Raw genomic sequence first — 22,228 nt, 5'->3', positions numbered from 1 at the left:
GTTTATGGGAAGCCTTTCTAAAAAACTTGAGGTTACTAGGCAACGAAAAGAAGAATATACATTCTAGATATAAAAACCAGTAAGAACAAAGGCCCTCAAGGAAGAAACCATATAGCTATGTAAATCAGCAGTTTGATGGTAACAAAGCAAGAAGTAAAAGACAAATTACAAGTATAAGCCTATGGATGGTCAGGACGGGCCTTGTAGACCAGTTAAAGACTTTGGACTTCATCGGCACACCAAGGAGAGCTGTTGGAGAGTTATAAGCAGAAAAATGCCATGATGACATGTGGCACCTGATCTACTCCTAAAAGTAAGCAATTATAACTCGAAGTCCCTATTCTCTCAATGTTCTTTTCAGCCAAACCTATAATTGAAACAGTATTTTATAAAACTGCGTTAGTATTTTACCTTTAAAGCTTATTAATGCTTTATCTCTCCAGGAAAAAATGTTTAAATTGTTTAGGAAGGCCATAGTCAGTAGACTAAAAAGTAATTTGTAGATTTATCAGGACTGACAATGTTTTGAATCTTATCTGAATATATTTATTTAACTTAAAGGAAGAGCAAAGGCAGCCGATATAGAGTAAGTTTTACATTAAGACGTTATGGCAAATAGGTAATATTTTGAAAGCTCTATATGTTTTTTTTACAAATGCTTGAACTAGTTATTTACTCAATACATTATCACCATAAAGACACTCTCATTTTCACTTCAACCAAGATAAATGAATTACTCTATTACCTTTCTTCAATTTAATATTTCCAGGTATTTATACATTATAATGAATAATGAAAACTTCATTATTATTAACAAATCAAATATAAAGGGGAACTTTATAATCATGCCCATTCTAAAGGTTTTTTTAAAGCCATAATTTATGTACTATTAAAGAGGATTCAAATGAAGTATTTGAGGGTACACAACAAAATGAGGAGAAGTTATCATATATTCATACTTAATCTAAAAAAATAAGGGATGGGAAATGTTTGACATTTTAAATAAACATAAAAGATTTCCCTCAGTAAAGAATAAAAATGTTTAAGTCATTTACGTCTAACTTGAAACCAAACTACGTATGCATCTTAGTTCAAACAGAGTCTTAGAACAAAGAGGGCTGTTGTCTTCCATTTAAAAAACCCTGCTGTAAACTTAAAATTCTAAACCCCACTAATCAGTTCAAGACATGACAATCAATTAAAGCAAACCTTTTAATTTCTACAACTTGCATAATTCATTTATTCCAGCTTGCATTTAAAATCACTGCCTCAATCATGATCTTTTGACTTTGAACTTTTACAAATCATGGTAAGGCAAAACACTGAGATAGATTATAGTTTCAGGAAAGAAGGCTGAAGAACTTTAGCTTTGTCCACAGAAGCAAAAAAATGTTAACTGTTTTATATAACATAATCATCTCAGGTACTCCCAACCCACACACAAACTGAAAACATAAAGGCAAGTAGAACATAGTGCCTATCACTAATGACTGTTTTCTAAAACCCAGAACTGGTTATAAAACCTTATTGTTGGCTGTAAACTCAAACATTAAGAAAACTGGCTCACTTTCATCAAAGTGAGAAATAAACTAAATAACATAAGACTTTTCCCTTTTACATATATCCAAATATTCTCTACCTCTTTCTCCATACTTCATGAACAGTAATCATTTTACCAAGAATTATAATATATAAAAAATTTCCACTAAACTTCACCACATAAGGAAAAGTTATATTATAAATCTAAATTAATTCAAAAGCTTTCCTGAAATGTTTTCCAGTTCTGATAGTTTAAAAATAGTGAAATTAATTTATTGATCATCTACATAAGCCTATCTATCAAATAAAATTACTTCTAAGCATGGCTTAACTTAGCTGCAAATGAAGACTTTAAAAAAGTTAAAACCAATAGAAAATACATCTTTTGAATCACATAATATAAACCATTTACATGTTTCACAAAACTGTTCAGTGCATGTATATACCTGTGATAAAAATCTAAATTTCATCAAATTCAATATGCTGGTCTGAAGTTCCCAGCAGCTTTAAGATTAGATTCTTTTCTTTTGTGAATATTTGTTTAAAATGTAATATGATTCTGTTCCTTTTGCACTGCTGAAGTGTGTGTCCTGAGAGTAAAGAAAGACAAAAATGGAGAGAACCATTGATTCACTCAACGACTTGAATCACCTTTCTAAATACAAATCAGATTTGTAGGCTCCTCACTTCTCTTGGTGGGAAGCAATATGCTAAAAATGAAACCAGACACACAAGTGAGACAGAAGGAAGTTTCTCAGATCAAGAAGACTTGCAGAGAAGATTTGCTTTAGGAACTCTCAGAATATGGACAAAAGACACAGCAAAATCATCACAGCTTCTTCCAAAACTTAATACACTTCTTTCATTCTCCAGAGAATATAAAATGTCCTATTCTACTTGTTATTTCTATCTGTAAATGAAAAACTATTTTTTATTTTTGATCTTACTCATGGAAACGTGGCAACATTGCTCCTGAATCTCTGCTGATGTTTCCAACCAATTTATTTGAATCAGATTGAATTTGTAAAGTAAAAAGTATCTTAATGCATTTAACTTCTATGAAATAAAACAGATTTTCCATATAGTCTGTTGCTACTATAATGAGTATCTAAAGCAAAGATAAGGAAAAACTGGAGAGCACAGAATAAAAACATGTAGAATAACAAAAACAGTCTGTAGCTAGAATAAGACCAAATGTGGAGCAAACTCAATTCCTACCCCACTATTAAAGTGTTATGTAAATTAGCTACTTGCTTTCATTTAATTATTCATTTCCTTTCCCATCGTCTTGATTATTTATTAATAATATTTCTGGATTTGACGCAATATAGTAGAAATGTTTCTCACATTTGGTGAAATACTCGGGCACTTCGTGAGACAGTAGTTTTTAAATTGCTTTATGTTCGCAATGGATTCATAGTGAAAGTACCATATGATAAGCAGACTATTCAGAATTTGAAATTCTATACACTGTTTTAGGTATAACCTAGGTATTGATTTTATTAATAGAATGACTATCTCAACCAAATCAATACTAGTTACAGAGATTTAATTTTGTAGTTTTCTCCTAGTAATTAGGCCTTTAGTAGCCTATTTGGTGAATTCAGAAGGTTGAGAATCATGAGAAGTGGGAAGTCAATTTCACTGCTATTTCTTCTCCCTCATTCTCTGGCTCTGCTCCAATGTTTTCATTTCCTTTATGCACACACTTCTTCAAAACCTGCCCAACTCTTTTTTTTTTTTTTTTTACACCAATCAGCTTCTTATAGAGAAAGTTAATTGCCAGTAAACTGGGTAAGCTGCCTTCTTCTATTAATGATAATAATCACGCAATTCCTCTGATGATATATAAGCCCAAAGTTGTTGATCCCAAACGGTTCTACTGGTAGAAACACATATAATGCATAATAAAATGCAAATTAAAGCAAGTATTATCATATTGTGAGAAAACGCTCAGATAGAACTTAAAATTTTTGTTTGAATAGATTTGCTAGAGATATTTAATTGAAAGCTATGCAGCAAAGAGACTGATTCTAGTTACTCTTTCCAGAAAATCCAGCTTATCTTCACAGTTATTACTACCATCACAACTATTACAATGTCTGAGTACATAAGATGGGACCTTAATCACACAGAACTATAAAGCCCAGTTTCTCTACATGTGCACATAAAGCATCAGTTTGCACTAAGCGATAATAACAGCCTTCAACCTCACCAATATGGCAACAATAACTACGGGTGAACAGAATAATGAAATGGTAACTACAAACTATCAAAAAGCATTCTTTCCAAATACTCTTCAACCAAGGATTGAGTGCTAGCATCTCCTTCTCTCAAAAACATTTAGGGTACTTATTATCCACAGAGTGAGGTGATTATAGCACATGTGAAATTATAAAATTGTCTCTAAGAAGATATTTTTTATTTATGTTTATAAAACATTTATGAATGGTCCACCATGTGTCAGGCATTGTGCTAGGTACTAAGGCTGCAACAAAAGCAAGATTACCCAGAAACTCTGAACAGTGGCCTAAATGTTTCTTCCAACAGTTTTTATCTCTCTATAAATGACTGAGAAATAAATGTCATTTATATAGATGTCATTTATAAATATATATAAATGTTATAGAGAGATAAATTAGCATGGAAATAAAAAATATAAAATTAAAAATAATATGGCTTTGGAGATAGTGAGTCGTACAGGAGTGCTCTGAGTAAATAAAAAGAGAAAAAATGGGCAGGTGTAACATCTCTAAGATTCTATTCTAATTTGTAATTTACTTATTTATACTTCATCTTTTCCATAGGATTAAAGGTAGCTTAGAATAATTTATAAAATATAAGAAAATGAGACAAATTACAAATAGAACAAAAAAGAAAACAAGGGCAGTAGTTATAAAACAAAGCTAGGATAGGTTTAAATATTTGACTTTTGTGGCTAAAAATTTTGGCTGTAAGCTTTCTAGTAAACAATTTAAGTAGGAAAACCTTATCAGTTTTTCCATTCAATATCCAAAAGATAAAAAAAGATCAACTACTTTGAAGAACTACTATGTATTAAGCCAAGAATATTTTCAGAGTTAAAGACGTTATTATCCTATGATTGGCAATTATCAATTACATCCTTAGAAGAGATGTAATGACAAATTTCACAGAGCTGTTCCTTAGAGTATCACTTCACAGAGGATGATGGCTTGACTCCCATTGTAGATTTCTTAATGTTGTCAGTTATTCAGAGAACATGGTTAAAAAACAGATCTAACATCCCCTCTGAAAACCAGAATGCTTATGAAAAAATGTGTATGCCTGAAGAGGTCACCCCTGTACCTGGAAAGGAGTAAAGAATACTCTGCAGACATGAATGACATTATGCTTAGGAAATATATTTAAATTTCTCTTCAATAAATAGACAAATGGGAATTTGCCCTGAAGTCCCACTCCATAAGCATAGCCTCAGATTTTTTATTCTGCAAAATATCCAGGGTACACATTTCCAGGCACACTGATCAGGGTTCAAGGAGTCAGCATATTGGGACAGTGAATGATCCATGAAGACCTATAGATAATTCAGTATCTACTCAAGGAGGTGAGCTTTAATTAACTGCATTACTGTAATTGAGAAGAAGACTTAGTACAATACGTTACCACCAACAGTCATGGATCTGGTCAAAGGAGGCTGTATCAAAGTTTCTTCATCATTAAATTGCTTCTTAAGTTCTTCCACAGATTCCAAATGGAGTTGAAGAAATTCTGCTGTTGCTGCTGCTGCTTCTTCTTTAACAGGATCTATCATTCTCTTCAGAAGTACTAGGTCATCCTTTCGGACTTTCAAACAAAGTTTCTCAATTTCTCGGATATTGGATCGGAGTTGCTATAAAAGAAAAAAAGCATTAATGCCACCATGTCTTAGTATAAAATATCTTTCTTTTCAGAAGTAATGATATAATAGTTGCAGATGGAAATTATTACAAATGCCTCCACAATAGAAGGTGTAGCATAATACTTTTACATTTTCCATGTCTCTGGCTGGCCAAATCTGGCAATTTTGGAACCCACATCCTCATACTTTGAATTTATTTAGCATTTTTTCCTTCATTAAATGTGATTATTACAAAGATAAATCCTCTTCACAATAAATCAAACAATGCAGAAATATATGAAATAAAAATGATTTTCTCACTTTACTTATCCCACCCGCTCTCTTAACCCAATCCTCCCACACATTTCTCATGGCTCATTCACACATTTAACATATAAAAAGGGAGACTTTTTATTTAAAAAATGGATTACATTATACACAGTAATCTATAATTTGTCATTCCATACCCAACTTAACAGTATTATCATGGATATCCCTCCTGCTCAATGGTTGCACTATATTCCATGGTGTAAGTGTGGAATAATTTATTTAATCATTCCTTTGGTGATCAACAGTCATTCACATTGTTTCTAATTTTTAGTTATTACAAACTATGAAACAAATATCCTTGCAATAAGTCCTAATTTACTATATTAGTATATATTAACATTATAGTACATACTAATATAAACATGTTATTTTTTGTAGGAAAGACTCCCAGAAACTGGAATATTCAAATGATAATGTGCATTTTTATTTCAGAAGCTATTGTTGTTTTTTTTTCCCAAAAAGGTTCAATTCATACTAGTACCAAAGTATGAATGCCTATTTCTCCACATGATGCCAGTCCTGCATGTTATCCCACTGTTCTTTACTCTGCACTTCTCTATGAATGAAGTTGTTCATATTTTTATCAAATGATTTTCCTTCTTCTGAAGAGGTACCTACTGGCTTAGTCATAAATTTTCCTCTGATATGTTATTATAATGAATTATGTACAGATTTTGTGGTGTAGAGTCATCTTTACATTCCTGGGATAAATCCTTTCTAGTCAATATATATACTTTTTAAATACAATGCTGAATTCATTTGCTAGTATTTTATTTGGAACTTTAGCACGTGTGTGTGTGTGTGTGTGTGTGTGTACGTATGTGCACATAAACAGTCTGTGTACTTCTACTATCTTTACTAGGTTTAAACTCACTTTAACAGGCTTAAGGTTGTGCTAGCTTCATAAAATACACTGGGGAGCTTTCTCTTTCTCAATGGTCTATACTTTGAAAACCCAGAAACTATCCCTTGAAGATTAAATAGAACAATTTTGCAAGAATAATCAAAGTAAGATGTTTCAAAAAAGTTATATGTCTATTAATGTATTTTAAATTATTTTCCCTAAAGTATTTTCACAAATGTTAATGTAAATCCTATACGGTAGACAGACCAATAAGCATTAATTTCTTTAATTTCTCAAAGGTATACTCTAAGTGAGATGTTACATTATTACAGTCCAAATTATTACATATGGAAAATGCAAAACAAAAAAATCTGTTTAGGATTTAGTTACCTAGTGGCAAAACTGGGGTTAAAACCCAGGTACTCCTATATGGCCAGAAATCTTCCAACTAAACTACAATCATAATGCCTATCTACATATTATCCTAATATAATACAATCTAAATTTCCATTTTACTGTAGTAAAATTAAAGTCAATTCTAGAAAAAAAAACTAATTTAGTTACAACCTAAAGCATTTTTTAAGATTTTTGGGGGTGAAAAATTGTCCCTCTATCTTACCATGACTCTGTACCTATAACCTTATCTTCAGTCTCTTAGCATTCTAATATGAGCTGAAAAACCTAAGGATAATTAAACTGTAGATTCAAAATATGTGAAAATGTAGGTATTAATACGTTAAAATTATATAACCTTAAAGGGGGCCTAGGTGAGCATCTAATCTAACCTCATAATTTTATAATAAGGAAACTGGAGTCTAGACAAACACAGTGGCAAAATTAGGACGACAGCCCAGGCCTCAAATCCCAGAACAAAACTGTTTATAACACACCATCACTTCCTGGCTGTGTGATTATTTTCTGGACCACAATTATAAAGCTTGGTTATATAGTTGCCACACAGTCTACAGAAATATTTTAGTGAATATTATCTTGGAGAAGCATTAAAAATTTTCTACAGCCAAACCTAATGAGCATTTGTTTGTGACATCTTCCTCTCGTATACAATTTGTATATATGCCTGTCCCCAGTCAGATTACAGTATCCAGCTAAGAACTCTATTACTATGTGTAATAGGGTAATAGAGTTTTGAGGGAGAGAAAGAAAAAGCGCACTGAAGTATAAAATCTGATACTATAATAATAGCAACAATAACAAAAACATAGATAAAGGCTTTTTTTTTTGAGACGGAGTTTCGCTCTTGTTACCCAGTCTGGAGTGCAATGGCGCGATCTCGGCTCACCGCAACCTCCGCCTCAGGGGTTCAGGCAATTCTCCTGCCTCAGCATCCTGAGTAGCTGGCATTACACGTACGCGCCACCATGCCCAGCTAATTTTTTGTATTTTTAGTATAGACGGGGTTTCACCATGTTGACCAGGATGGTCTTAATCTCTTGACCTCCTGATCCACCCGCCTCGGCCTCCCAAAGTGCTGGGATTATAGGCGTGAGCCACCGCGCCCGGCCCGATAATGGCTAAATTTTAATCAACACTTAAAGTTATCCATTGTGTTGACTGCTTTACGTCTTTTATTTTTCCCTTCACAACATATCTTTGAAAAGGATATGATTATATTCTCATTTTACAGAAGAGATAATTAAAACAAGAAGTTCAAAAAATTAGCCCAAGGCCGGGCGAGGTAGCTCAAGCCTATAAACCCAGTACTTTGCGAGGCCGAGGCGGGTGGATCACGAGGTCAAGAAATCGAGACCATCCTGGTCAACAAGGCGAAACCCTGTCTCTACTAAAAATACAAAAATTAGCTGGACATGGTGGTGCGAGCCTGTAGTTCCAGCTACTCAGGAGGCTGAGGCAGGAAAATTGCCTGAACCCAGAAGGCAGAGGTTGTGGTAAGCTGAGATCACGCCATTGCACTCCAGTCTGGGTAACAACAGCGAAACTCCATCTCAAAAAAAAAAAAAAAAAGTAGCCCAAGATTACATTGCTAGTGAGTGGTATAGGCAAGAATCAAATCCAGGCCACATATCTTTTGTTCTTAACTACTTTATTACATAGCAAACACCATCAAACAGAAATATAATATAAATCACACACACAGCCACACATGTAATTTAAAAATTTAAAAATTTACATTAAAAAAGTAAAAAAAAGCCAGGTGCGGTGGCTCACGCATGTAATCCCAGCCCGTTGGGAGGCTGAGGCAGGTGGATTGCCTGAGGTCAGAAGTTTGAGACCAGCCTGGCCAACATAGTGAAACCCTGTCTCTACTAAAAATACAAAAAGTAAGCTAGGCATGGTGGTGGGTGCCTGTAATCCCAGCTACTAGGGAGGCTGAAGCAGGAGAATCACTAGAAGCCAGGAGGTGGAGCTTGCAGTGAGCCCAGATCACCCCACTGCACTCTAGCGTGGGCAACAATAGCAAAACTCTGTAAATAAAAAGAAACAAGGGAAATTAATTTTAATAATATTTTTATTTAACCTAATACAGCTAAAATACTATTTTAATATGTGATTATAAAAACTATTAATAGGCTGGGCGCAGTGGCTCAAGCCTGGAATCCCAGCACTTTGGGAGGCTGAGGCAGGAGAATTGCCTGAACCCAGGAGGTGGAGGTTGCAGTGAGCCAAGATCGCACCATTGCACTCCAGCCTGGGTAACAAGAGTGAAACTCTGTCTCAAAAAAACCAAACAAACAAAAAAGACAAAACAAACAAAAAAAAAACTATTAATAAATGTCTTCTTTTAAGAAGTGTCTGTTCATATCCTTCACCCAGTTTTATGGGACTTTTTGTTTTTTTCTTATAAATTTGTTTAAGTTCTTTGTAGATTCTGGGTATTAGCCCTTTATCAGATGGATAGACTGCAAACATTTTCTCCCATTCTATAGGTTGCCTGTTCAATCTGATGATAGTTTCTTTTGCTGTGCAGAAACTCTTTAGTTTAATTAGGTCCCATTTATCAGTTTTGGCTTTTATTGCCATTGCCTTTGCTTTTTTAGTCATGAACTCTTTGCCCATTCCTATGTCCTGAACGGTACTGCCTAGGTTTTCTTCTAGGATTTTTACAGTTTTATGTCTTACATTTAAGTCTTTAATCCATCTTGAGTTAATTTTTGTATAAGTTGTAAGGAAGGGGTCCAGTTTCAGTTTTCTGCATATGGCTAACCAGTTTTCTCAACACCATTTATTAAACAGGGAAGACATTTATGCAGACAGCAAAGATATGAAAAAAAGCTCATCCTCACCAATCATTAGAGAAATGCAAATCAAAACCACAATGAGATACCATCTCACTCCAGTTCAAATGGCGATCATTAAAAAGTCAGGAAACAACAGATGCTGAAGAGGATGTGGAGAAACAGAAACGCTTTTACACAGTTGGTGGAAGTGTAATCAATTCAACCATTGTGGAAGATAGTGTGGCAATTCCTCAAGGATGTAGAACCAGAAATACTATTTGACCCAGCAATCCCATAGTTGATGTATACCCAAAGGATTATAAATCATTCTACTATAAAGAGACATGCTTATTACAGTGCTGTTCAAAATAGCAAGGACTTGGAACCAACCCAAATGCCCATCAGTGATAGACTGGATAAAAAAAAATGTGGCATACATGCACCACGGAATACTATGCAGCTATAAAAAAGGATGAGTTCATGTCCTTTGGAGGGACATGGATGAAGTTGGAAACCATCATTCTTAGCAAACTAACAAAAGAACAGAAAACTAAATGCCACATATTCTCACTTATAAGTAGGAGTTGAACAATGAGAATACATGGACACAGGAGGGGAACATCATACACCAGGGCCTGTTGGGGGGTGGGGAGGTAGTGCAGGGATAGTTTTAGAAGAAATATCTAATGTAGATGATGAGGTGATGGGTGCAGCAAACCACTATGGCATGTGTATACCTATGTAACGAACCTGCATGTTCTGTACATGTATCTCAGAACTTAAAATATAATAATAAAAATGAATAAATATATAAAAATTATTAATACAATATTTTATTTGTAGTAAGTCTTAGAAATATGGTATATATTTTATATTCGCAGCACATCTCAGTTCAAACTGGCTACATTTTAAGTGCTCAACAGTCATGTGTTGTTAGGAGCTACTAAAACTACAGAGTCTCTCTAAAATCAATAAAGGGAACAGGATGGTAAAACCATATGTAAAGAACATAAAGTTAGGTGTTTCTGCTTCTGAAAATAGCAGAGTAGGTGATTCAGACTAACCTTCCCACCAATGGATACTTAAAATGTTGAACAAAAATCGAATCACAAAACAAACCAAAAGGAAAAGAAAATTTCAAAAGTATCAGAAAGCAAACAAAATAGTAACTATAGGATAAGAATTGAGCAAAGATGGAATTCTAGAGAGGTGAATCCTGAACTCAGGGCCACTTTTGCTTTGGGAGTATTTGTATACCAGAGTCCAAACTCACAAGCTTGGATTAAAATTTGATGCCAAGACCTGCAAAGTATAAGGACTCTGGTACTTTAGGTTGGGATCATCAGGGCTCCACCCTAGGAACACAGGTAATCCTAAAATAAAGCAGCTCTTGCATGAACTATAGACTGGCCTCCAGTCTTGAGTAGTTCATAAAAAAACCTTAAGTTCTAAAATTGGATAAAGATAATCTTGGAAAGTTAGTGCACCCAAGGTCTTAGAAAAACAAATGAAAGTCTCTGGAGGAATATAACATCATCCCTATCTTCAAATAATTTCCATAATTTTTCAAATACAATGTCCATCAATCAATCGAAGATTATTAAGCACATGAGGACATATGCAGCATGAGGAAGAAACAGCAAAAACAACAGGCAACAGAAACATCCAAAAGGACATGCAATGTGGGAATGAGCAAATGTAGTCTATAAAACTATAGTTATTTTGTTCAAAGATATAAAAATAAAGCTTAGCAGACAATTGGAAACTATAAAAAGCAACATAGTTTTTTAGTGAATATTCTATAATTTTAAAATAGTGTCCAAAAGAATTTAATAAATGAGTTTAGCTTCATATTAGGCCCAGTTCAAGAAAGATGTAAATTGGAAAACAGATCTGAAGAAACTATTTAAAACTATATAAAAAAAGAAACAAGGAAGGTAAAAAAATATAGAAGAAAAGTTAAGAAATACAGAAGATATAGTTAGAAAGGTACAATATACATTTACTTAGACTCCCAGAAGAAAAGAAAAAATAAATTTGAATAGATAATGACTGAGAATTTTCAAAAAAATTGAAGAAAAACATCCATCCACAATTCAAGGTCAACAAATCCTGAGAAGAATAAATAAAAGGAAAACTACACCTAGCCAGAAGAGAGAAAAAGAGGGAGAAAAGATGTCTAAAAGCAGCTAGAGACAAGAGATTCTTGCAAAGAAATAATAAGATTATAATATGACTTCTCAACAGCAATTGAACAATATATTCAAAGTATAGAAAGTAAATTACTATCAATCTGAAGTTCCATATGCTGCATTAATACTAGATATAAAGTTGAAAAATACAAAGAGAAATGAACAGAAATGAAAGCAAGATAAAAGGTGGGTAAATCCAAATGACCAGTAACTCTACTGAGACAATAATAATAATGTCTGTGGGGTTTAGAAATATTTATATTAAAATAGCATTTGAGTTTCCGGGAATACATGGAACTAAAAGTCTAAGGAACCTGTATTATCTGTACTTTGAAGTCGAAGAGGTATGCTGTAATTTCTAGCAAACATATATACATTTATTCCTTGGTATTCCTTGCAAATACCAAAAGTCCATAGATGTATAAACTCTTATATAAATGGTATAGTATTTGCATATAACCTATGCATATCCTCCTGTATACTTTAAGTCATCTCTAAATTAGTTATAATACCTAATAAAATGTAAATACTATATAAATAGTTGTTATACTGTACTTTTTTTTTGAGAGAGAAGGAAAGAAAAAAAAGGAGTGAAGGAGAGGAAGAAAGAGGAAGAAAAAGAGGAAGAGAGAATGGAAATGTTGCTTTATTCTAAAAAAATGGGTATTAATAATGGCCAATCAATATTTTATTTAAACCTATGAGTAGGTGTGATGTGGTATTGACAAGAATATATATTTTGTGTATTTAAAGAGGAGAGCTCTATAAATATTTATTAAGTTTACTTGTTCCGGATCTGAGTTCGAGTCCTGGATATCCTAATTAATTTTCTGTCTCATGGAGTCTAAGTCTCTATATATCTGGGTGTTAGGATTGTTAGCTCTTATTGTTGCACTGATCCTTTTACCACTATATCTTTGTTGCTTTAAAATCTATTTTATCAGATATGAGAATTGCAACTCCCACTTTTTATTTATTTATTTATTTTTGCTCTCTCTCCATTTGGTTGGTAAATCTTTCTCCATTCCTTTGTTTTGAGTCTTTGTGTATCCTTGCATGTGAAATGGGTCTGAATGTAGCATACCGTTGGGTTTTGCTGTATCTTTTGATTGGGGGATTTAGTCGATTTAAATTTAGGATTACTGCCATTTCATGTTAACTGGCTGTTTTATCCATTCGTTGATGTAAATTCTTCTTTATGTTGATGCTCTTTACTTTTTGGTATATTTTTAGAAAGACTAATACTGGTTGTTTCTTTCTATGTGTAATGCTTCTTTCAGAAGCTCTTGTAAAGCAGGCCTGGTGGTAATAAAATCTCTGAGTACTTGCTTGTTCATAAAAGATTTTATTTTTCCTTCAGTTGTGAAGCTTAGTTTGGCTGGATATGAAATTCTGGCCTGAAAGTTCTGTTCTTTAAGGATGTTGAATATTGGCCCCCACTCTCTTCTGGCTTGTAGAGTTTCTGCTGAGAGATCTGCTGTAAGTCTGATAGGCTTCCCTTTGTGGGTAACCTGACCTTTCTCTCTGGCTGCCCTTAGTATTTTCTCCTTCATTTCAACCCTCGTGAATCTAACGATTATGTGCCTTGGGGTTGCTCTTCTTGAGAAATATCTTTGTGGTGTTCTCTGTATTACCTGGGGTTGAATATTGTCCTGCTTTGCTAGGTTAGGAAAATTTTCCTGAATAATATCCTGAAGAATATTTTCCAGCTTGGATTCATTCTCTCCGTTGCATTCAGGTACAACTATCAAATGTAAATTTGGTCTTTTCACATAGTCCCACATTTCTTGGCGACTTTGCTCATTCCTTTTTATCCTTTTTTCTCTAATCTTGTCTTCTTGTTTTCTTTCATTACGTTGGACTTTGACCTCTGATATCCTTTCTTCTCTAATCTTGTCTTCTTGTTTTCTTTCATTACGTTGGACTTTGACCTCTGATATCCTTTCTTCTGCTTGAACAATTTGAGTGTTTAAACCTGTGCATACTTCTCGGAGTTCCCGTATTGTATTCTTCAGTTCCATTAATTCACTTGTATTCCTCTCTAAGTTGTCTATTCTCATTAGGATTTCGTCAAACCATTTTTCAAAGTTCTTAGTTTCTTTACATTGGGCTACAACATGTTCTTTTAACTCACAGAAGTTTCTTATTATCCATCTTCTGAAGCCTGATTCTGTTAATGGGATGCGCTCGTTCTCCATGAAGTCTTGTTCCCTTGTTGATGAGGAACTGTGATCCTCTTTAGAGGGAGAGGCATTCTGATTTTGAGTATTCTCAGCCTTTTTACGCTGGTTTCTTCCCATCATTGTAAATTTATCCACCTGTCGTCTTTGTAATTACCAAGTTTCAAATTAGGTCTCTGAGTGGACGTCCAGGTTGTTAATTCTCAGGGCTGAAATATGAGAAACCCACTGTGCGGGCCAAAACAGTGGCGTTAAGACTGACGGTGCTTTTCTGCCTGGGAATCTCCAGTCTGGCTTCCTTCTTGAGTCCGTAATAGGTGACTCTGCCTTCCCGGAGCTCCAAACGTCTGTCAGAAGGGGAACCAGTCCCGTTTACTCTGCACCAAGAGCTGCCGCGCCGAGGTGCCGGCAAAACCACTGCGCCAGCCACAAGAGTCGCACTGGTGACCCGTGCAGCGCCTCCACTGGGAATCTTCTGCTCCGTGAGCAACAAAAAGAATCTTCTGCTTTGTTCTCTGCGCTTTCACTGGGAGCTGCAATCCCGAGATGTTAGCGATCAGCCATCTTGGATTGTTCCTATAATGTACTTTTATAGGGAATTGTGACAAGGAAAAAAGTCAGTACAGATGCAACTATCCATTTTTTTAAAAAAATATTTTTGTTCCACAGTTGGTGAAATCCATGGAAGAGGCCCAAATGTAGTTCCTAAACTAGAAAGGGAAAATTGGATAAATTTTAAAAAAAACGGGATCAATACAAAAGAAAGTAAGTATGAATATTTTAAAAATATGTGTAAGAAATAGAAACCACACCATAAGGTGAAAGATTTAAACCTAAATATATCAATAATTACACTGAATAAAAATGAAGTAAATATTCCAGTTACAAAATAAAGATTTATAGACTGAATTTAAAAAACATAAGTAATGTACCAAAAACATAAGGAACGGCTCAATGTAAAAAGGTCAAAAAGACAAACCACTTTAACAACTCCTCCCTAAAAGAAACCTGCTGTAACAGTATCAGAAGAAAATAGACTTTAAAGCCAAAACATTACTAAAAATAAAGAAAATCCACTTTATAATATCTGTACCAGGAATATATAATAACTTTAAAGTTAAATGTACCTAATAACATACCCATGATACATATAATGCAAAAACGGACAAGAACTGTAAAGAAAAATTTAAACAAATCCACAATCACAAGGGAAGGCTTTAACACCTTTAAATAATTAACAGAACAAATGAACAAAGGATATAAGTTAGTATAAAGGATTTGAACAATAACTTTAACATAAACTAGATATAAATTACATAGAACATTATACCCAACAAGGTGAGAATACACACATAAAAAACATGCAAATACACATGGGGAACATTTATAAAAATTAATTATATATTGAGTCTTAAAGCAAGTTTTGACAAATTTCAAAAATATTGACACTGATATACAGACCATGTATTCTGATCATAATAAAAGTAAAACTCAAAATCATTAATAAAATATATCTATAAACATTTCATGTTCAGTAATGCAGAAAGACATATTTCTCTACAACCCACAAGTCAAAGAAGAAATCACAATCGAAATTAAAAATGTTGGCTGGGTGCAGTGGCTCATGCCTGTAACCCCAGCACTTTGGGAGGCAGAGGCAGATGGATCACCTGAGGTCAGGAGTTCAAGACCAGCCTGACCAACATGGTGAAACCCCGTCTTTACTAAAAATATAAAAATTATCTGGACATGGTGACAGGCAACTGTAATCCCAGGCTGAGGCAATAGAATCTCTTGAACCCGCTGCACTCCAGCCTGAACAATAAGAGAAATTTCATCTTAAGGAAAAAAAAAATGCTTGGACCTGAATGAAAAGAAAACTCATGCATATTTAAACATACAGGCAGCGAAAGGAATAGAAATTTATAGCTGTAACTTCATATATACATACATACATATATATATATGTATATGTGAGAAAAGAAAAAAGTTGAAAACTAGTAAATTGAACAGCCATCTCAAGAAACTAGAAAAACAGCAAAAACAATTGCAAAATAAAGTAGAAAGGAGAAAATAATAAAGATGTAAACATAAATTTAATGAAACAGAAATACAAGCATACACTAGATTAACAAAGCCAAAATTGGATTTTGGGAAGACTCACAAAATTGATAAACCTCATTAAGAAGTGATTTGTAAAAAGAAAGAAGGCAAAATCAGAAATTTTGGCATAACCAAAATCAGAAATGAAGAAGGGGCATTACTACTGATCTTGCAGAATTAAAAATAAGCGATTTTGAAAAAAATTATGCCAATAAATTAGAAAACTTAGATGGAGTAAATTATTAGAAGACTGTAACTTATCAAACTGACAAGAAATAGAAACCAAAATGGTAGTATAATTATTAAAGAAATTAAATGTATATTTTGAAGTCTCTCTTCCTCCCCACATTCCCCACAGAAAACCAAAACCAACTAAACAAACATACAAACAAACAAAGAACCCAGTATGGATAGTTTTACTGGCCAATTCTACCAAACATTTAAAGAAAATTACACAAATTCTTCAAAGGTACAGAAAAAGACCATCATCTAACTCTTTATGACAGCAGAACCTTGACACGAAACTTAACAAGAAGATTAAGAATAAAGAAAAATTTAGACTAGTTGCATGCACTATAAACAAGATTTTAAAATCCTAAAGAAATGCCAGCAATTTAAAACTAGCAGCATACAAAAGACAAAACAATAAAATGAATAGATAGAATATGGTCATGGATTGAAAAATTCAATATTGCAAAGATGTCACTTTTATTTGAATACAGAGATTTGGCTGGGCATGGTGGCTCACATCTGTAATCTCAACACTTTGGGAGTCCAAGGCGGGCAGATCACTTGATGTCAGGAGTTCAAGACCAGCCTGGCCAACATGGTGAAACCCTGTCTCTACTAAAAAATACAAAAATTAGCCGGGCGTGGTAGTGCATGTCTGTAGTCCCAGGTACTTGGGAGGTTGAGGCAGGAGAATGGCTTGAACCTGGGAGGCGGAGGTTGCAGTGAGCCAAGATCACACCACTACCCTCCAGCCTGGGCAACACAGAGTGAGACTCCGACTAAAAAAAAAAAAGAAAAAAAAAATTAGCTGGGCATGATGGCAGGCGCCAGTAATCCCAGCTACTCGGAAGGCTGAGGCAGAAGAATAGCTCAAACCCAGGAGGTGCAGCTTGCAGTGAGCTGAGATTGCATCTCCACAGTCCAGCCTGGGCCTGGGCGACAGAGCCAGACTCCGTCTCAAAACAAACAAACAAACAAACAAAAAATAAATATAGATTCAATAAATTCAAATAAATTTGCAAAAGACTAATTAAAAATTTGTGTTGTTTTGGTGAAACTTGATAAGCTGATTCTAAAATGTATATGAAAATGCATAGGGCTGAGGCTACCTAAATCACTTCTGAAGAAGAAAGTAGGAGAACTTCCTCTATTAGATACCAAAACTCATTATAAAGCCACAGTAATTAAAAGAGTATGGCATTAGTGCAAGAATAGACAAATACACAGTGAAACAGTCCAGAAACAACCCAAACATATATGCACTTGACTTATAACAAAGGTAGCACTACAGAGTAATGCTGGGTAAAAAAATGAAGTTTTCAAAACATTATGCTTAGTAATTTGGGTATCCTTATGAAAAACAAAATAAAGCTGAATATACCACTTCACACCATATATAATAATCAACCAGATGGACTATAGACTTAAATGTGAAAGGCAAAACAATAACACTTTAAAATACAAGAATGTCTTTGTGACCCTGAGGTAGGAAAGATTTCTTAAACATGGCACAACCCTCTACTGCACTCCAGCCTGGGTGACAAAGGGAGACCCCGTCTCTAAAAAATAAAAACAAAAATAAACATGGCACAAAATCACGAACCATAAAAGACTAATAACATTTAAATTAAAGGAGCTTCTAGTCATCAAGAGACACCACTAAGACAGTGAAAAAGTAAACCACTGCGTGGCAAAAGACAACTGTAAAACATATAACTAATCAAAGGGTCATAAGCAGAACATATAAAGAAGTCTTACAAATCAGTATTTAAAAATCACAAAAAACCCATAGAAATGTAGGTAAGAACGCTACATGGGCACTTCTAACAAACAAATGAAAAGTTACTCAATCTCATGAATAATCAGGTAAATCTAAATTAAAACCACAATTAACTTACCCACCAGAACAAATAAAATTAAAGTCTGACAATGCTAAACACTGATATGGATAAGGATGTGGTACCCACAGGACTGTATTCACTGCTGGAAGGAATGTAAAATTAACATTGCTGTTTTGGAAAACAGCTTGGCATTACTTACTAAAGTTGAAAATAAGTATGCACAATGAACTAAAAATTCCTGTGCTAGGAATATACTCAACAGAAATATGTGCACATTTGTAAAAATACATTAAAATGTTAATAATAGGTATAATATAAATTGAACAACTCAAATGTTCATAAGTAGTACAATAGATACACTATAGTATATTCATTAAATAGAAAATATACAGCAATGAAAATAGATGAACTATTGTTACAGGCAAAAATACAGGTAAATCACAAGCCAAACACAAAAGATATCTTCTGTTTAACTCAATTTATATAATGTTCAAAAATAGGCTAAATTAAATTACAGTCTTAAGAATACACTTTGGCAGTAAAATTATACAGAAAAGTTACAAAGTATTTACCACATAAATCAAGACAGTGATTATTTTTGCAGGGGAAAAGGTGCTTATAATTGGGAAGAGGCTATGGGCTTCTGGGATACCAGCAACTGTCTATTTCTTGATCTGAGTAGTATATGAGTATTCACAGTATAATAATTTAGGTGTATATTTATGTTTTAGACATTTTTAGAGTATGCATGCTGTATTTCACAATAAAAAATTTAAATAATACTTTTGGAAAAGAATATTATATTGACCTGTATGGTCAACTAACCTTAGGACAGAAACAAGGTTGAAAGCATTAAGTAGGGGTAAAACTGAGTGGGGATTTTATTGTGGAAGCATACTGGATGTTAATTAATTAATTCAAATGAACTGTAAAGTTTCTAAGATAGGGACTGTGTCTAATTTCTTTGTCATATATCTTCAAGGCCATGTTTGGTCCCTGGTATATGGTACGATTCAATCAGTATGGTAAAAGAATGAATGCTTTCTTAATACTTTCCTCAAAGTGGCAAAGTAGTGGTCCGACAACATGGATCTCCAACTATCAAGAAACCAATGAAAATTCTTCTCTAGAAAAGTGTAAGTCATTAGCATATGAAACATTCCATCTTTCATTAGGTGGAAGAAATAATGAAAAGAACTACTCCTTTGGAATTAATTCTGACACACAAGCATAAAATAGTGAGGTGGAAGTGAGATGCATGAGCGAGAAACCATGATACCGTCCTGAAGTTCCCAAGCGTTAGAAGGAACACTAGGATTAGCAATTCTTTAGGAAAGTGAATTGTATAACGTTTAAAGAAAAAAGCTCTATGATGCCATAGCAGAAATCATACTGTAATAAAGTTTTTTGAAAAAGAGATAACATTTCTAAAAAGTAAAATTTTGACACTATAAAAACAAGTTAAGTTCACTCCTGTATTCCCAGCTTCTTGGAGGCCAAGGCGAGCAGATCACTTCAGGTCAGGAGTTAGAGACCAGCCTGGCCAACATGGTGAAAGCCCATCACTATTAAAAATACAAAAATTAGCCAGGTGTGGTGGCAGGCGCCTGTAATCTCAGCTACTCAGGAAGCTGAGGCAGGAGAATCACTTGAACCCAGGAGTTGGAGATTGCAGTGAGCCAAGATCATTCTGCTGCACTCCACCCTGGGTGATAAGAGCAAGACTGCTTCTCAAAAAATAAAAAATAAGAAAAATTAAAGTTAATCTGATAAGAAAGAAAAGAAAGTGGCATCTAAAGAATACAATATGGTTGTTGTGTAAGGTGTGCTATGATAAGTTCAGAATTTTAAGAGACTTGTGAAACAAGAAGTATCTTGTAAGTAAAGTAAGAACCCAGAATGAGCGGAGGCTGATGAAAAATGTTAAGAACAATAAAAAGGACTTAAAAAAATACATGTAGATTAAGAACAAGAAACAAAGTTCAGGCCTACTGCTTGGGGCAGATGGTACAGTGTTAGCAGATGATGCAGAGAAAGCAGAACTATGTAACTCCTATTTTGCTTTTGATTCTCTATTAAGGGGACATTTTCAAAACAAAAGGGGCAGAAGAAACATGCTTAAAGGAAATTTGAAACATATTTTACAGTAAGGATCCAGGTAGGCTTCATAAAGGAGGAGAAACTTGTGCTGTCTCTGAAAAATAATACTGGGAAAACAGAACATAATAAATAGGAAGAATAGATTGGGAAGACTGAAGTAGGGTAGCAGCCTTCTAAATACTACATTTCATCAATTTTAGAACACAGTATCTTGTCCACATTTTAACATCTCTAAATTTGAAAGGCATCTTAAAATAAATGGCAAAAAGAATTGTGCATAGTTAACTGGCAGTACTTTTTCTGTCTTAGAGGTATACAAAATAATAGTATGTCTTACAACTGATAATGTTTCAGATTTAATTTCATCCCTGAGATTCTGTAGAACCTATACCAATCAGAGTAGAGGTCAAGGATCCTAAATCCTGATTAATCAACTCATAAGAATTTTAAGGCAAAATTTAAGTTATAAATTCCTCTAAAGCTCACAATAACCTAAAGCAGTTTATATCCTAATAGCATTCATTTTGGAATCTACTCTTATATCTTCTTTTCCATTCTCTACCTGGCTTTGCTTTTCCTTAATCATTTCTTCTTTTCTCCTAACCAGTCTACTACATTTGCTTCTCCACTCTCCTCCTCATTCCCTCTCTTTTCTATTGTTTCTCCCTCTTAAATCATCCCCTTTTTAAAAAAAATTGAAAAGTAGATAGCTCAAGTGTTCTATATTTTTCCTAGTAAAATCATGAAAGTCACATCTCACATCTACAAGTTCCATGGCTGATTTTACTTTTGTACATCTGTATACTTACAAAATTGGGATAGACTCTCCAAAGCAGTATCTTTCCAAATGTGGTCTGAAATCTACTGAATCAAAATCTATAATGTGGATCCCAGAAATCTGTGACCTCAACAAGTCCCACATCATCACTATTATGAAGAAAAAGCGAGGCTTATCAGGTAGCTTCTTCCCTCCCTCTCTCTTTTCCTCTTTCCCTCTTTTTCTCCCTCTCTCTCCCTCTCTCCCTCCCTCCCTCCCTCCCTCCCTTCCTTCCTTCCTTCCTTCAAGACAGGGTCTCACTCTGTCACCCAGGCTGGAGTACAGTGGTATGATCATGGCTCACTGCAATCTGAATCTCCCAGGCTCAACAGATCTTCCCATCTTAGCCTCCCAAGTAGCTGGACTACAGGCACACACCACCATGCCTGGCCAATTTTTTGGTATTTTTTGTAGAGACAGAGTTTCACCATGTTGCCCAAGCTGATCTTGAACTCATGGGCTCAGGCGATCCATCCACCTTGGTCTCCAAAAACGTTGGCATTATAGGCATAAGCCACTGCTCCTGGCCTTTATCAGATTTCTATAAAAGCCAAGTGAATGTTCTTCAGTGAATTATTACAGGAGTAACAATTTCTAGCTCTTTCATTTAGTTTCAAATTTTGATCATGAAATGTTTCTTAATCCTAATGTTTTCTTATCCCAGAGAAGAAAATTGTTAAGTATACTATACTTGCAGTTTCAAAACAATAATAGATGACTTCTGTTTCTGTCCAAGGTGAGCACAGTTCTCTTAACAGAACATTGGAGAGGGGAGAGCAGCACAGAGTGAGCGAGCCCTGGAAATATGCAGAGGGATCAGCGATACATCGGTATTTAGAGGTCACTAAGTATCAGAATTCAGCAAAGAACTGATCAGAACATGTATGTGAGGAAATTACCAAAAGCTGGAGAGAGAACCATCTGAAAAAGTTAGAGGGACTAGTACCTGGCACTCACTCAACACTGAAGACAGTACCTGTTTTCACCAGTCAAAA

The 22,228-nt window shown here is 34.5% G+C and overlaps 1 protein-coding gene across 4 annotated transcripts in view; it reads right to left on the bottom strand.

Annotated features, from left to right (window-relative positions):
* STX17 (syntaxin 17) overlaps positions 1–22,228 on the bottom strand; it is a 71,455-nt gene that overhangs the window by 19,672 nt on the left and 29,555 nt on the right. For 3 of the 4 annotated variants that reach the window (XM_017975027.4, XM_078373396.1, XM_002743138.7), the window contains exon 4: positions 5,185–5,410. In XM_017975027.4, the coding sequence (XP_017830516.3) occupies positions 5,185–5,410 (226 nt within the window). Of the gene's footprint in view, positions 1–5,184; positions 5,411–12,698; positions 14,728–22,228 lie in introns of those variants that run through there. The other variant, XM_054258342.2, reaches the window with a different exon arrangement.

The sequence above is a fragment of the Callithrix jacchus genome, chromosome 1, assembly GCF_049354715.1.
Source record: "Callithrix jacchus isolate 240 chromosome 1, calJac240_pri, whole genome shotgun sequence".
Taxonomy (NCBI): domain Eukaryota; kingdom Metazoa; phylum Chordata; class Mammalia; order Primates; family Cebidae; genus Callithrix; species Callithrix jacchus.
This window is presented reverse-complemented; position numbering and strand designations above follow the sequence as displayed.